We start from the raw sequence: 18,093 nt of genomic DNA, 5'->3' as shown, positions 1-18,093 counted from the left end.
CTCCTATGTCACCTTGGAGGACTATACTTTATATTAATTTTTTTAACATCAAAAGTTCCGGTAATGATTCTTTAGATACTAATAAATCAAAAGATGATTTTTAATGAATTTTTAGAAATCGTTTATTATTCCATTTTAAATTCATAAATTTATAAAAATGTAGATTTTCTAGAGTTTGAACTAAAACATAAAAATTTGATTTCTATTCTTATTCGTTTTGATTTTTTATATTTTATTTGAATCAAAATGGAGAATTTTTTTATTGATATTTATATTTTAAATTTAATATAGAATAAATAAATTATTAACTTAAAAATAATAAATATCAATATTTTGTACAAGTAATAAATCGAATTAAGTTGATTCGATTTACTATATATGTGTTGTTCAGTAGTAAATCGAATCAATCAGATTTGATTTACTACTGGTACAACATATACATGCTAATTAATTCGATTTACATATAACTATTTAGAACATACTTGTAACAAAAATTAAAATAGGACATTGGCATAATTTTGAATCTGAAATGATTTATTAGTGTGTTTTACCCTTATATTATTATATTATTGACTTTTTTAAACTAGATCAATCTTAACATTATTGATGTATAATTAATGATTATCATTTCTATTATTTGTATAATATTTTTTTTTATAAAATTTTTTTACTTCTCAATCACTAATAATATTTGTTTTATAGGCGAGTTTTTTTCTGTTTTTTTTAATTAAAATAAATTACATGTATAATTTTATATTTTCATTCATGCATTTATTTAGGCATAGATACCAGAGATCCTATATAAAGAGCTATTGAGTTAATAAAATTGACAACTATTTTTATAATTTAGAATATGAGATGATACAACTACTTTGAGCTGCTATAATTTTGTGTGCTATACAGACTACAAAATGTTATTATTGTTGCTCACTTTATCAAAAAAATATTTTATATGCATATGTAATTGTCTCATAAATATCTTAAAAATAATATTTTGAAGAAGAAATTTTGTAGGCCTCAATATTATATGTTAAGAGGTTGTTTGTCATTCGACTACCTTTCAACAATACAATTATTTTAACTTAAGAATAAATAAAATATGTTGATAAGTTTTAACATGTATCAATGTTGATGGTATTATTTTAATTCAAAAAATGAATATGATACTATAATATATAATAGTTCTAGATAAATTTTAATAAAAATAGTTATTTTTTATTATGATAATAAAAAAAGTAATTCAAGAATAAATTTTATCTCATGTAAATTATACTTGCTCAAATCGATGTTAAATTTTAATATAAGCGTAAGAGAGTTTGAAAGTTTTACTCATAAATCATGAAAAAATATCTATAAATTCAACTACTAATATTATTTAAAGAGAAATTAAAAAAATAAGAATCTAATATAAATATTTTAATTTAATCACAAACTATATTACTATCAATAAATAATTGTTATATTTTAAAAATGAGTAAAATTATTATTCATTGATTTTATAATTGTCAATATTAAAAGCAGTTAAACTTTAAATTTAAATAACTTTAAAAAAATTTATAAATTTTTTGGCAACTTTTATAACAAAAATTATTATGCGTGTTTTTATTTAAAACATGTTTTATATTTTTTGTATATTATATATACTAGTTTATTAAAAGAATTGAGATAAAAATATTTTTTACTTTTTTTAATGGATTATGAACTCTTTCAACGTATTGATTTTTTTAAAAATTATTCTTATTAACTTTTTTTAATTTATGATGTATACTATACATATGATAATGATTAATATTCCAAATTAATTTTTATAAAAATTTACACTAAATTTTTTTTTTTTACCAAAAATAAGAAGATTCGAACCCGCAATCTCTTAGTGAGTATGGAGAGATTATGCTATTTGAGTTATAACTCATTGGTATAAAAATTTGAACTAATATTTAGTCTTTAATAAAAAATATATTTTACTAAATTATTAAAAAATAATTTTTTATATTTCTAAAACATTAAATAGATAAAAAAATTTAAAATTTTTTATTATTATACTTTGTATACAATTATACATGCCTTTAACACAAATGAGCTAAATACTTAAAATAATCCTCAAATTCTTAGTCTATTAAATAAATCACTTTGACACTAAAATATGAAACACAAAGGGTAGACTAAAAAAGAATAAATATTGATTACGTATCAATTGTTGAGCGAAGTGATGGAGCTCTCTGCTTAGCATAGTCATGGCTTCATGTCATGCCTTGCTAGTTGGCAGTTGCTATTCCGTGATGCCACAATAATAACTGCATGCCGCTGATTGATTATTGAACCACGGGAGTTGGTGTTGTAAAATACCACACGTACGGGATAAGATGACATGCTTTGTTGCTACCATGGGAACATCCTTATCACTTCAACAACTGCTTTGCTCCTCAATCCTCCTATTATTCATGCCCAATTACCAGACTTGCACCACTGGGCTCTCTATCTATACATCAATGCTCAGTAATAGTCCCTGCTTTCTTTCAAGTGCTATCGGAAGAATCAACCTGGCTCCACAGTATCTCAGCATATGCCTTCTCCTCCTCCTTCTCCTCCTCACCACCAACATAATCATTTCCTTCCACTTCTTCCTCTTCCTCAACAACCTCCTCCAACATTTCTTCTTCTGCAAGTTTCTCCCTCTCGTGCTCATTGAGCTCCGCCATCGCATCCCTCATAGCCTGCATTGTAGCTGGCCTATCTCTCCATCCATATTTAGGAGCAGGCACCACAAATGGCAGAACTATATCATCTAATCTTGTGCTTTTAACTTGAGGACAATCCATATTTTCTTCAGTAGGAGGGAAAGTAAAAATAATCCCAAGTTCGTAATTGCAAATGTGAAGCCCAGAATTCGAACAAGGGTCCCCTTTTCGAGGTCCATCGGATTTGGTATCAAATGGATTCGAAATTTGTCGTCCCCAGGCAGCTGCACTAAAATTATGAGACCCACAATATACCCAACCAATGGAGGGTGCATCCCTTGTACTCCTAGACCAGAAGCGTCTCCTAACCACCTGAGCAAACCAATTTTCACAATAAGACTTAAATGACTATATATTTATGCAGGGGAAAGAAAAACACAGACACTTTTATAATTAAGGAACTAATCACGCAATGCCAATCCAAATACACAACATAACGAGCAAAGATTACAAAAGCACCTCAAATGACTTGCCAATGAAATCTTTCCCATCAAAGTTTAATCATCAAATATAAGATAGAAGAGCATACATTAGTTACCTTGGTATGCATCGGGTGTCCTATTCTGTCATGGGGATGAGGGATAGCATCATGAAGTATATCTAAAGTCTTCAACCTTTGCCATGTTCTCTGTTTAAAAGTAGATAATCAGTTCTGCGTTGTTCACATCTTACATGCAATGTCAAAAGATAACTTCACAAACGAAAATTTTAATTCATGAAAAAAAAAATGACAAAATTTGATCTGATTAAGTAAGATTCACAAAGACCTTAGAACCCAGAAAAATCTTTGTATCTATTTCTTTTCCCCATTAGAAAAATAATAATAAAATAAAAAACAACAACAATGACAACTGCATGAAAAGAATTTAAATCCATCATGGATAATGCAGAATGTCTTGAAAAAATGCTTTAATATTGTCCATGCATTCCACACATATGAACTAAAATCTAGTAGGCTCACCAAAATAAAAGGATATGAAAGGAATCCACTATAAGGAACAAAACACATTATCCAAGGTAAAACCTCTGATCTTATTCACTCAATAAGAAAGTCATATTCTACCTCGGTGAAGCAAAGAATGCGTCTTGAAGGCAAAATCCCATTATATGCATTCTTCACTCTTTCAATAGTGGGAAAAATGATCCTAACAGAAGGGTTCTTCAATTCTTCCCTCGCATTCCAGCAGCCCCACTATCAAAGAAACAAAGAATCATTAGAATGCTGAACTAGTGTGAATAAATGCAATTTCAACAGATTATGCCTCTTAAATAGAAAATATATATGTATCAAGGAAATCTAAAAGAATAGCAAAAGTCTTGAAATTACTTCAGGATCAGACTCTTCTGAATCAAAATGTTGCAATGATTTCTTCCCAGCAGCAGCAGAAAATGCAGCAAGAAATTTTGAATTGACAGATGAACCAATAGAAGATGCACCTGATAGGCAGAAAAAGTTATAAACAATCAAACAATGGCATCATCTTGATTTCAACTTCTAATGGAAAAGCGAAGGCAATCACTAAAATAAGTAACACTTGAAACATAGAGTTACCATATATAATATCAGACTCTAATGACTCAGGCCACTTATATCGATTCAGAACCTGGTACAAATAATAAGGATGACATTAAACTGGATCATTTGAAATTATTTTACCAAGATATAACAAAGAGATCAAATATAGCCTTAATTTCAACATTGAAGTTAATTACTTACTGAGTATTTAAATTCAACAGATAAAATTCAATGAGATAAGCTATAGGAGTCAACGGAAAAACATTTCAGTGTAATTTACCTCTTGCAATCTCCATAGGCCATAGCATCTTTGGATAGAAGCAATGAGTGATCCAAAAGCAGCAATGTGCTCAGATTCCATCATCTTTGATGTATCTTGAAAATGATTCCCCTGCATGTTCATAAAAATCGTATAAATTTATTTACATATTCAGCATGGTAACTAACAAAGTAGAAAATATACCCGACATACCCGTGACACATTTAAAATCAGTTGTACTTTGTTTGGATTTTCTCCTAAGGCAGCTGCAAGGGCCTCTCTGGGACAAACATAACCAGAAAACCTGAGGAATCCAGCATCCCAAAGAGGAGAAACCCATTTTGCTACATTTCTAGGCAGAAAACCAAGTTGAACATAATCTATGGAAAAGGGCCAAAAAAAAAAAAGGAAAATTAAAGATCATAATGGTTATTGACAGAAATGAAAGAAAAGCAATGCAAATGAAAATATAAATTTAGGCTAAAAAAAAAAGATGAATGGAGAACCCCACATACGTAGATTTTACCTCCCTCAGAAGTTCCATCAGGGTCTGGAACAAGAATGCTAACGGCATTTTCGTCAGCAGGAACATTGTGATTTCTTCTCAGAATAACCTTCAACTTCCCATAAGCATTTGTACAAGACTTCCCAAGGAAAGTAGCCAGTGCTTTAAGTCTTGCACTTTTTGAATCTACTGAAGAGCGGAAAAGATGGCTCAAACCAACCACAGATGCCACAACTGAACCAAGAAACTTGACACCAATTGACAAAGATGCACAGCAATTAGTGTCTAAAAAGAGTATACATAGTCAAAGGATCCAAAGCAGAAAGCAAATCAAACTTAACGCCATGAAGTGACAAATGGTTGACAATAGAATTTGTACTAACATTCAAGAAGAAAACTAATTTTCTACATGCTCACTTTAGCAAAAAACGAGCCAGGCTTTCAGGTACCATATTCTACCCCAACTAAAAGCAAGGTGGATGCAACATTGAAATACTAAAAAGCACAAGAAGATTATAGTTCATATCAAAAACTAAAAACACTGGAGTGGTAAAGGCAGAGATCAACACTGCAATCATGCAGCAACATATGCTTGACATATTTTGGCACTTACAAGATTGGACTGGAAAGATTCAGGCATGATCAAAGTTTTGTACAAGTGAATCCCAGGTACTGAAGCAACAAGATGTCCTGTTGCACCTCCAAAGTCATATTTAGTCAACAGGGTAATCCAGTGGGCTTGGCTGGGTATATCAATCATGAGAGCAGCCATAAACCCAGCCAAATGTCCAGCAAAATCACATTTTGAATCTCTCTGAGTTTCTTCATCCGATTTTGGGAAAAGTGATGCAAAATCAGCTGAGACAGCACGAGGGAAATCTTGCCACCAAATAGTATTAGTCACACTGTTCCACTACATAGACAAAAAAGTTAATCAATAGATTTGATACTAGCAAACATAGTTATAGTTATAAACATATTGTCTGCATGATTTATAATAGTTAATTACACATAAAGTTTGCAGACCTCAGAAAAATACTCCAAAGCTAGAAGCATCTTTCATCCACGAGGGTAATAAGTATTCAGCGCATAATTAAACATTTTAATCAGTTAAATACCATGAAGTCCTTTAATTCTTAAGACTACAAATTAACATTAGTGTTGATAACTGTAAATTTGGCTAACAGCATACCTGCTTTTCCACCAAATTTGCAGATGTAATGATAACTCTTATATTATCTTCTCTTTGCAGAACAATCAACTTTGGATGATGGCAAGCAATCCCCTGTCTCTTGTGGTTACTACCAAATGCTATGGTTTCAGGAAATGGAGGATAACTAACATCCAGAGAAGAAAGAAAGGTAAGAAAGAGGTAAAATCAAGTACCATAAAGAATGGGCATAAATTTAGTTGCATATATTTGAACCTTTAAAAAAAAAACAAAAAAAATACACTTACACTACAACTAGGTTAGGATAATCCTGGTAGGGCACAAATACTCTTTCATTAGGTCTTGAACTCCAACAGCTCTCAGTGTTATGACAAGCAACCGTAACTGGCAGATGAAAAGGAATCTTGCAATATGTCAAGAACCTAAAACACAGCTCTACTGGTATTAATCAAGAGACAAAATGGTGGGAAAAATCAAAATAACGAATATATAATAGGAGATCACACCAGTTTATGTCACTTGTAAATGTTGCAATGAACATCCTTGAAATGCTTTCAACGGGATACAGAAGTTCAGGGAGAGATATGGAATGCTGAAGTTCTGAGGAAGCATGTTCCAAAAATTGAAGGCGATTCAGGTAAAAGTTCTTCCCAGGCGAAGGATGAAACATGCCTCCATTATTTGCCCCTTTGTACCTATCAGAAGGAATATCTTCCACCCCTACTGAATTCAAGGGTATCTTATCAACATTATCATCCAAAATTCCTTTATGAAAAACATGCTGATGAAGTTCATCACCTTCAGCTTCCACGGCCACCCCTTTACCTTCACAAAGAGCCTCTGAACTCAACTGTGCTAAGTCATTAGTTCTATCTTCCACTGTAAAGTTCATCCTTTGTGACTTGTCACAGTCAAATTGCTCTTCAGCATTCACCAACAATCTAACATCATTGGCAGAAACACTGCTGTTCACCAAACTGCCACCACGATCACACTTCAATCCGAACTGTGTATCCGACACAGCTCGAAAAATGCAAGACACTGGATCATCCCTAAGCAAGATTTCCCTGCACCTCTCTAAAATAAATTTCGCCCTCTCAACAACTCGCTCATATCTTGAAAACACATTGGTACGCAACCCATTTGCCCTAACAGCAAGAACCCTCTTGTTCCTATTCCCTTGTGAGTGCCCCGAGCATGTTAACCCATCAATTTCATCATCATCGTCACACCCTTCACGAAACCGATTTTCGAAAACGATTCTTTGAACTAAAAACCCTACCCGGTTCCCAATTCCACACGAACAATCATCGTTCCCACACACCAGTGAGACCTTGTCTCCAACCGACAACTCCACGGCCGTTCCCTTATCGATCTCGACACCGTTCACGAAAACTCCATTGGAAGCTTTTCGAAACGCGAAAGCCTCTTCCCCGCCACCGCCACTGCCGCCGGCTCTAAACGACATTATCCTTTTCCTGAACTCGTGAACGACACGAGTTTTAGAACCGTTGCAGGATAGAAAAACTCCATTGAGGATGTAAAGTTTGCGGAGGGAACCATCGAAGAGGATCTGGCAGTGGCGCTTGCTGACGTGGCGGTGGCGGAAGAAGAAATCGCAGTGGCGGGGAGTGCGGCCAATGGTGTAGGGGGAGTCCGGATGGAGGATGATGGAGTTGGGGGTGGAAACGACGCCGTTTAGGGATGAAAGGAGGGGCGAGTCGAAGTGGGTAAATAGAACGGAGGCGGAGGCGGTTGCTGTTGCGGTTGGCTTCTTCTTCTTGATCGGATTAGAATTGGAAGAGGAAGAATCGAGTGCGAAAGGTCTCTTGTGAGTATTGGTGCAACCGTTTTGGGAACGGATCATGGTGACGACTGATGAGCAAAGGGAAAGGTGAGAAGAAAAATTGGTTGAAGAAGATAATGGAAATTGGAATGGATACTGTTTTCGTTTTTCCCTCCAAAATTTTGTTTTTTTTTTTTTTTTTTCTTTTGTGAAGGAGGAATTTTTTTGTTACAAACTTACAATTTAGAAACGTTTGAAAGGACGTCAAATTCCGCGGTAACTGTAACGGTAAGACAAAAATTAAACTGTCTGACTTGGCGGTTGATGACATGTAGCAAGTAAGAATGGAAAAATTGAAGATATATGAATATTCAATAGTAATGAAGGAAAGGATTGTTGTAAAATAAATAAATAAATAAAGAAGAAGTAATAAATATAAAATAAAAAAATATAATTAAATAATAATATTCACCACATTTACTATTTTAATATAATAGAGATGATAAATATATTTACTAATATTATATATATTGTAACTTAAGAATTTATAGAGAGAAATAGAAAGGAAAGAGAATTTTATATGTTATTGTAGTATTTATTATCAGAGGTTTAAACCTCTATTTATATATGTACGAAGCTTTGAATTTTCAAATTTCATTAATCACACAGTAAACATTCTTTCATTGAGAAACTGAGTCGTCCAAATATTAATGGGCATCCAACTTAGCTTTCAATCTTATCACAACACTCCTGTTTTGATGACCATTTAGAATTATACCTTGTTAAAACCTTACTAAAAAAAATCCAATGAAAAAATTTTAGTGAAGGAAAAAGAGTACAATATCCTTTGATGGGGACTGCCTCATTAAAAACTTTGTCAAGAAAAACCCAATGGAAAAAACCTAACCAAGGAAAAAAGAGTACAATCTCCCCCTCTTATCGACATCATTTAATATATTGAAATCGGTGCGTCCCAATCTGATGTACTAATTTTTCAAAGGAGGATTTTGGAAGTGACTTTGTAAATAAGTCTACCAAATTATCGCTTGAGCGAATCTGTTGGACATCAATTGTTCCTTGATTTTGAAGATCATGAGTGAAGAAGAATTTGGGAGAAATATGCTTTGTTCTATCACGTTTGATATATCCACCCTTAAGTTGAGCAATGCATGTTGTATTATCTTCAAACAGAACAGTTGGAGCTATCTTCTGATCAATCAGTCCACATGATGACAGAATATATTGGATCAGACTTCTGAGCCAAAAACACTCGCGACTTGCTTCATGTATCGCTAGTATTTCAGCATGATTAGAGGAGGTTTCTGCTATCGTCTGTTTCGTGGACCTCCATGATATAGCTGTATCACCATACGTGAATAGATATCATGTTTGAGATCTCCATTTGTGTGGATCAGACAAGTATCCAGCATCAGCATAGCCAACTAATTGTGACTTGGATCCATATGGATAAAACAATCATATATCTACTGTTCCATGAAGATATCGAAAGATTTGTTTGATTCTATCCCAATGTCTTCTAGTTGGAGAGAAACTATGCCTTACTAGTAAATTTACCGCAAATGATATGTCAGGTCATGTATTATTAGCAAGATACATTAGCGCTCCAATGACACTATGATATGGTACTTCAGGACCAAGGATATCTTCATTTTCTTCTTTAGGACGGAATTGATCCTTCTCCACATCCAAAGATCTTACGATCATTGGGGTACTTAATGGATGTGACTTATCCATATAAAATATCTTCAAGATCTTTTCTGTATATGTTGTTTGATAAATAAAGATCCCATTTTTTGTATACTCGATCTGTAGGCCGAGACAAAATTTAGTCTTTCCAAGATCTTTCATCTCAAACTCTTTTTTTAGAGCTTTTATAGTTGTTGTAATCTCTTCAGGGGTTCCAATGATATTTAAATCATTAACGTACACAACAATTATAATGAATCCAGATGCAGATTTCTTTATGAAAACACATGAGCAGACATCATCATTCTTGAATCCATTTTTTGCCAGATACTCAGTAAGACAATTATACTACATTCGTCCAGATTGCTTTAGACCATATAAAGATCTTTGTAATTTGACTGAGTATAACCCATGCGAATATTCATTGGATGGTTTAGATATCTTTAGTCATTCAGGAACTTTCATATAGATATCACGATCTAATGATCCATATAAGTAGGATGTTACCACATCCATTAAATGCATATGTAGTTTATGATATGCGGATAAACTGACCAAATAACGCAATGTTATTGCATCCACTACAGGAGAATATGTTTCTTCATAATCTATACCGGGTCTTTGTGAAAAACCTTGTGCCATAAGTTGAGCTTTGTAGTGTACAACTTCATTTTCTCATTTTGTTTTCTCACAAATGCCCATCTGTATCCAACAGGTTTTACATCTTCTGGTGTACAGACTACAGGTCCAAAGACTTCACGTTTTGCAAGTGAGTCTAACTCAGCCTTCATAGCTTCTTCTCATTTTGGCTAATCATTCCTTTGTCAACATTCTTCGACTGTTCTTGACTCAAGATCCTTACTTTCATGCATAATATTTAATGCCATATTATAGGCAAATATTTCATTGACAATTGTCTTATTTTGGTCCCATTTTTCTCCTGTAAAGACACAATTTATTGAGAACTCGTCATTTTCACAATTTTCAGGTACCTGAACGTCTTCTGGCGTCAAAATTATATCAGAATTTTGGACAACTGACGGTATCTTTACTATGTCTTTTTTAACAGGAATAGTATTTACCTCTTTTCTTTTTCGAAGATTTTTGTCTTTAGAACTGACAGGTTTACCACGCTTCTGGCGTGAATTTGTTTCAGTGGCCACTTTTCCAACTGGAACATTCTTTTGGTGTCAAAATTATATCAGAATTTTGGACAACTGACGGTATCTTTACTATGTCTTTTTTAACAGGAATAGTATTTACCTCTTTTCTTTTTCGAAGATTTTTGTCTTTAGAACCGACAGGTCTACCACGCTTCTGGCGTGAATTTGGACAACTGGAGCTCTGCTGTTCCTCAAAGATTAATGCAAAGTACTACTATTTTCTATTCAATTCATCTTGTTTCGCTTCTAAGATATGCATTCGCACTTCAACCTGAATATGATGAACGTGACAATCATCATCATTCCCTATGAACGCGTGCCTGACAACCACTTCCGTTCTACATTAGAATTGAATGAGTATCTCTTAGATCTCTTAATCAGAATCTTCGTGGCGTAAGCTAGAATGATGGCGGCATTCAAGAGAATCCGGAAGGTCTAAACCTTGTCTGTGGTATTCCGAGTAGGATTCAATGAATGAATGACTGTGACGAGCTCCAAACTCGCGATTGCAGGGTGTTAGTGACAGACGCAAAAGGATAGTAAATCCTATTCCAGCATGATCGAGAACCGACAGATGAATAGCCGTGCCGTGACAGGGTGCGTTGACCATTTTCACTGAGAGGATAAGATGAAGCCATTGACAAGGGTGATGCCTCCAGACGATTAGCCGTACCGTGACAGGGCATTGGATCATTTTCCCGAGAGATGACCGAAAGTAGCCATTAACAGTGGTGATGTATCACATAAAGCCAGCCATGGAAAGGAGTAAGACTGATTGGATGAAGATAGCAGGAAAGCAGAGGTTTAGAGGAACGAAAGCATCTCCATTCGCTTATCTGAAATTCTCACCAATGAATTACATAAGTATTTCTATCCCTATTCTATTAATTATTATTCGAAAACACCATTATCAATTTGTATCTGCCTGACTGAGATTTGCAAGGTGACCATAGCTTGCTTCATACCAACAATCTCCGTGGGATTCGACCCTTACTCACGTAAGGTATTACTTGGACGACCCAGTGCACTTGCTGGTTAGTTACACGGAGTTGTGAACCATGGTATTGGCATCATGTTTTTGGCGCCATTTCCAGGGAAAGAAAGAGCAATGAATTTTACATAATTAAAGTGTAATCACGATTCCGCGTACCAAGTTTTTGGCGCCGTTGCCGGGGATTGTTCGAGTTTGGACAACTGACGGTTCATCTTGTTGCTCAGATTAGGTAATTTTCTTTTTGTTTTCTTTTCAAAAATTTTTCAAAAATATTTCAAAATTTTCTCACCTGTTTTCAAAAAAAAAAAAATTAAATAAATATAATAATAAAAAAAATGTGTTTTCAAAAATGTATTTTTCTTCAGAATTTTTAAGAATGAATTCTAGTGTTTCATGAAGCATGGCTGGCTGTAAAGCCATGTCTAATACGACTGTAGGGCATGTTAGACGTGTCATGTCTGAGTTACATACTAAAGCTTGGTTGGCTATTAAGCCAAGCCTGACCCTTTGATTGGAGCTTTAGAGCATAAGATTCCTGGAATTCATATTAAAAATTTTGGAATCCTTATTTTTCTTTTTCAAAATAATTTTTCGAAAAATATAAAATAAAAAAATCCAAAAAAAAAATTAGAAAATCATAAAAATAAAAAATATTTCATGTTTCTTGTTTGAGTCTTGAGTCATGTTATAAGTTTGGTGTCAATTGCATACTCATCTTGCATTTTTCGAAAATTTCATGCATTCATAGTGTTCTTCATGATCTTCAAGTTGTTCTTGGTAAGTCTTCTTGTTTGATCTTGATGATTTTTTGTTTTGTGTTGTATGGTGTTTTTCATATGCATTCTTGAATTCTTAGTGCCTAAGCATTAAAGAATTCTAAGTTTGGTGTCTTGCATGTTTTCTCTGCATTAAAAGTTTTTCAAAATTGTGTCTATGATGTTCATCTTGACATTCATAGTGTTCTTGGTGTTCATCTTAACATTCATAGCATTCTTGCATGTATCACATGTTTTGATCTAAAAATTTCATGCATTGCATCTTTTTAGTGTTTTTCTCTCTCATCATAAAAATTCAAAAATCAAAAAAATATCTTTCCCTTTTTCTCTCATCAAAATTCGAAAATTTGGATTGACTTTTTCAAAAAAATTTTAAAATCTAGTTGTTTTCATGAGTCAAATCAAATTTTCAATTTAAAAATCTCATCTTTTTCAAAATATTTTTCAAAAATCAAATCTTTTTCAAATTTCTTAGTTATTTACGAAAATTTCAAAAATATTTTTCAAAAAATCTTTTTCTTATTTTTTTTATATCAAATTTTCGAAAATAACAATAACAATTAATGCTTTGATTAAAAAATTTTAAGTTTGTTACTTGCTTATTAAGAAAGATTCAAACTTTAAGTTCTAGAATCATATCTTGTGATTTCTTGTGAATCAAGTCATTAATTGTGATTTTAAAAAATTCAAATCTTTTTCAAAAACTAATTTCTATCATATCTTTTCAAAAATATCTTCTCATCTTATCTTTTTCAAAAATCTAATTTCAAAATATCTTTTCTAACCTCCTAACTTCTTATCTTTTCAAAATTTGTTTCAACTACCTAACTAACTCTCTCTCTCTAATTTTTGAAAATATCTTCCATCTTTTTCAAAAATTTCTTTTTAATTAACTAATTATTCTTACTTTTATTTTTTATTTTAAAAATTTTCGAAAAATACTAACATTTTTCAAAAACCATTTTCGAAAATCACTAACCCTTTTTCAAAAATATTTTTCGAAAATTCTCCCTCTCCCATCTTATTCTATTTATTTATTCATTTACTAACATCTCATCTCACATCTCAACCCTCCTCACAGTTGTGTTTCTTCCATTACATTACATTCTTTATCTCCCCCTTTTTTCTTCCACTCACAAAGGGATCCCTATACTGTGGTATAAAGGGTCTCTATTATTATTATTATTTTTTCTGTGCCCTCTTCTTTGTCATATGAGCAGGAGCAAGGACAAGAATATTCTTGTTGAAGCAGATCCGGAACCTGAAAGGACTCTGAAGAGAAAATTAAGAGAAGCTAAATTACAACAATCCAGAAATAACCTTTCAGGAATTTTCGAACAGGAAAAGGAGATGGCAGCCGAAAATAATAATAATGTAAGGAAGATGCTTGGTGACTTTACTGCACCTAATTCCAATTTACATGGAAGAAGCATCTCCATTCCTGCCATTGGAGCAAACAACTTTGAGCTGAAACCTCAATTAGTTTCTCTGATGCAGCAGAACTGCAAGTTTCATGGACTTCCATCTGAAGATCCTTTTCAGTTCTTAACTGAATTCTTGCAGATATGTGATACTGTTAAGACTAATGGAGTAGATCCTGAAGTCTACAGGCTCATGCTTTTCCCTTTTGCTGTAAGAGACAGAGCTAGATTATGGTTGGATTCTCAACCCAAAGACAGCCTGAACTCTTGGGATAAGCTGGTCACGGCTTTCTTAGCCAAGTACTTTCCTCCTCAAAAGCTGAGCAAGCTTAGAGCTGATGTTCAAACCTTCAGACAGAAAGAAGGTGAATCCCTCTATGAAGCTTGGGAAAGATACAAACAGTTGACCAAAAAGTGTCCTTCTGACATGCTTTCAGAATGGACCATCCTGGATATATTCTATGATGGTTTATCTGAGCTATCAAAGATGTCATTGGATACTTCTGCAGGTGGATCCATTCACCTAAAGAAAACGCTTGCAGAAGCTCAAGAACTCATTGACATGGTTGCAAATAACCAGTTCATGTACACTTTTGAAAGGAATCCTGTGAACAATGGGACGCCTATGAAGAAGGGAGTTCTTGAAGTTGATACTCTGAATGCCATATTGGCTCAGAACAAAATATTGACTCAGCAAGTCAATATGATTTCCCAGAGTCTGAATGGAATGCAAGCTGCATCCAACAGTACTCAAGAGGCATCTTCTGAAGAAGAAGCTTATGATCCTGAGAACCCTGCAATAGCAGAGGTGAATTACTTAGGTGAATCTTATGGAAACACCTATAACTCATCATGGAGAAATCATCCAAATTTCTTATGGAAGGATCAAAAGCCTCAACAAGGCTTTAATAATGGTGGAAGAAACAGGTTTAACAATAATAAACCTTTTCCATCATCCACTCAGCAACAGACAGAGAACTCTGAACAAAATACTTCTAATTTGGCAAACTTAGTCTCTGATCTATCCAAGGCCACTGTGAGTTTCATGAATGAAACAAGGTCTTCCATTAGAAATTTGGAAGCACAAGTGGGCCAGCTGAGTAAAAGGGTCACTGAAATCCCTCCCACTACTCTCCCAAGCAATACAGAAGAGAATCCAAAAGGAGAGTGCAAGGCCATTGACATAAGCAAAATGGCCGAACCCAATGAGGGAGAGGAGGACGTGAATCCCAAGGAGGAAGACCTCCTGGGACGTCTAGTGATCAATAAGGAGCTTCCCTCTGAGGAACCAAAGGACTCTGAGGCTCATCTAGAGACCATAGAGATTCCATTGAACCTCCTTATGCCCTTCATGAGCTCTGATGAGTATCCCTCTTCTGAAGAGAATGAGGATGTTACTGAAGAGCAAACTGCCAAGTTTCTTGGTGCAATCATGAAGCTGAATGCCAAATTATTTGGCATTAATACTTGGGAAGTTGAACTTCCCTTGTTCATCAATGAACTAAGCGATCTAGATCAACTGACATTGCCTCAGAAGAGACAGGATCCTGGAAAGTTCATAATACCTTGTACCATAGGCACCATGATCTTTAAGGCTCTGTGTGACCTTGGTTCAGGGATAAACCTCATGCCCCTCTCTGTAATAGAGAAACTGGGAATCTATGGGGTGCAAGCTGCTAAAATCTCATTAGAGATGGCGGACAATTCAAGAAAACATGCTTATGGACAAGTAGAGGACGTGTTAGTAAAGGTTGAAGGCCTTTACATCCCTGCTAATTTCATAGTCCTGGATACTGGAAAGGAAGAGGATGAATCCATCATCCTAGGAAGACCTTTCCTAGCCACAGCAAGAGCTGTGATTGATGTGGACAGAGGAGAATTAATCCTTCAATTAAATGAGGATAACCTTGTGTTTACAACTCAATGATCTCTCTCTGCATCTATGGAGAGGAAGCATAAAGAACTTCTCTCAACGCAGAGTCAAACAAAGCCCCCACAGTCAGACTCTAAGTTTGGTGTTGGAGAGTCTCAACAATGCTCTGCACATCTGTGAGGCTCCATGAGAGCCCACTGTCAAGCTATTGACATTAAAGAAGCGCTTGTTGGGAGGCAACCCAATTTTTATTTATCTAACAATATTTTTCTTAGTTATATGTCTTTATAGGTTCATGATCATGATGAGTCACAAAATAAATATAAAAATTGAAAACGGAGTCAAAAACAGCAAAAGAAAAATCACACCCTGGAGGAGCATCTGCCTGGCGTTCAACGCCAGAACAGAGCATGGTTCTGGCGCTGAACGCCCAAAATGGGCAGCATTCTGGCACTGAACGCCCAGAACAAGCATGGTTCTGGCGTTCAACGCCAGAAATGGCAACAAATGGGCGTTGAACGCCCAAAATGGGCACCAACCTGGCGCTGAACGCCCAGAGTTGTGTGCAAGGGCATTTTGCATGCCTAAATTGGTGCAGGGATGTAAATGCCTTGACACCTCAGGATCTGTGGACACCACAGGATCATCTCAGGATTTGTGAATCCCACAGGATCCCCACCCACCTCACCCTCTCTCTCTCCATTCATGACCATCCCTTCTGTTCTCCATTCACCACTCACATCCATACACAGATCCCTCCATCTCCTCCATATCTTCTTCTTCTTCTATTCTTTCTTCTTTTGCTCGAGGGCGAGCAACATTCTAAGTTTGGTGTGGTAAAAGCATAAGCTTTTTTTGTTTTTTCCATAACCATTGATGGCACCTAAGGCCAGAGAAACCTCTAGAAAGAGGAAAGGGAAGACAAAAGCTTCCATCAAGGGTCTATAGCTTAGTGGTAGAACATTTGACTGCAAATCAAGAGATCCCTGAGATACCTCAGGGGATACATTTTCTTCCACACAATTATTGGAAGCAACTAAGGGTGGAACATCAAGAGCACTCCATCATCCTTCATGAAATCAGAGAAGATCTAAAAGCAATGAAGGAGGAGCAACAAAGGCAAGGAAGAGACATAGAAGAGCTCAAGGACATCATTAGGAAACGCCACCATCACTAAGGTGGATTCATTCCTTGTTCTTATTTCTTCTGTTTTTCGTTTTCTATGTTATGTGCTTATCTGTGTTTGTGTCTTAATTACATGATCATTAGTAGTTAGTAACTTTGTCTTAAAGTTATAAATGTCCTATGAATCCATCACCTCTCTTAAATGAAAAATGTTTTAATTCAAAAGAACAAGAAGTACATGAGTTTCGAATTTATCCTTGAACTTAGCTTAATTATATTGATGTGGTGACAATGCTTCTTGTTTTCTGAATGTATGCTTGAACAGTGCATATGTCTTTTGAAGTTGTTGTTTAAGAATGTTAAATATGTTGGCTCTTGAAAGAATGATGACTAGGAGACATGTTATTTGATAATCTGAAAAATCATAAAAATGATTCTTGAAGCAAGAAAAAGCAGCAAAGAACAAAGCTTGCAGAAAAAAAAAAAGAAAAAAAAATAGGCGAAAAAAAATATATATATATAGAAAAAAAAAAGAAAAAGCAAGCAGAAAAAGCCAAAAGCTCTTAAAACCAAGAGGCAAGAGAAAAAAGCCAATAACCCTTAAAACTAAAAGGCAAGGGCAAATAAAAAGGATCCCAAGGCTTTGAGCATCAGTGGATAGGAGGGCCTAAAGGAATAAAATCCTGGTCTTAGCGGCTAAACCAAGCTGTCCCTAACCATGTGCTTGTGGCGTGAAGGTGTCAAGTGAAAACTTGAGACTGAGCGGTTAAAGTCAAGGTCCAAAGCAAAAAAAAAAGAGTGTGCTTAAGAACCCTGGACACCTCTAATTGGGGACTTTAGCAAAGCTGAGTCACAATCTGAAAAGGTTCACCCAACTATGTGTCTGTGGCATTTATGTATCCGGTGGTAATACTGGAAAATAAAGTGCTTTGGGCCACGGCCAAGACTCATAAAGAAGCTGTGTTCAAGAATCATCATACTGAACTAGGAGAATCAATAACACTATCTGAACTCTGAGTTCCTATAGATGCCAATCATTCTGAACCTCAATGAATAAAG

General features: G+C 34.8%; 1 protein-coding gene and 1 non-coding gene across 2 annotated transcripts; both read right to left on the bottom strand.

Annotated features, from left to right (window-relative positions):
* Nucleotides 1-2,012: 2,012 nt before the first annotated feature.
* On the bottom strand, nt 2,013-8,141 carry LOC107633547 (forkhead-associated domain-containing protein / FHA domain-containing protein). The gene is made up of 12 exons (XM_088510076.1): nt 6,696-8,141; nt 6,477-6,611; nt 6,211-6,355; nt 5,632-5,931; nt 5,040-5,265; nt 4,727-4,893; nt 4,535-4,645; nt 4,291-4,342; nt 4,066-4,175; nt 3,802-3,930; nt 3,277-3,366; nt 2,013-3,050 (listed from the first exon to the last, which is right to left on the bottom strand). Exons 1-12 carry the CDS (start codon nt 8,054-8,056, stop codon nt 2,517-2,519), a joined length of 3,360 nt encoding a protein of 1,119 aa, XP_088366202.1. The 5' UTR covers nt 8,057-8,141; the 3' UTR covers nt 2,013-2,516.
* Nucleotides 8,142-14,361: 6,220 nt separating this feature from the next.
* On the bottom strand, nt 14,362-14,469 carry LOC148572304 (small nucleolar RNA R71). Its single transcript, XR_015908189.1, has one exon. It is a non-coding gene; the product is annotated as a small nucleolar RNA R71 (small nucleolar RNA).
* Between the last annotated feature and the right edge of the window lie 3,624 nt (nt 14,470-18,093).

The sequence above is a fragment of the Arachis ipaensis genome, chromosome B3, assembly GCF_059453495.1.
Source record: "Arachis ipaensis isolate K30076 ecotype BB chromosome B3, ASM5945349v1, whole genome shotgun sequence".
Classification (NCBI taxonomy): domain Eukaryota; kingdom Viridiplantae; phylum Streptophyta; class Magnoliopsida; order Fabales; family Fabaceae; genus Arachis; species Arachis ipaensis.
Note: the sequence above shows the minus strand (reverse complement) of the source record. Positions and strands in the feature narration are given on the sequence as shown.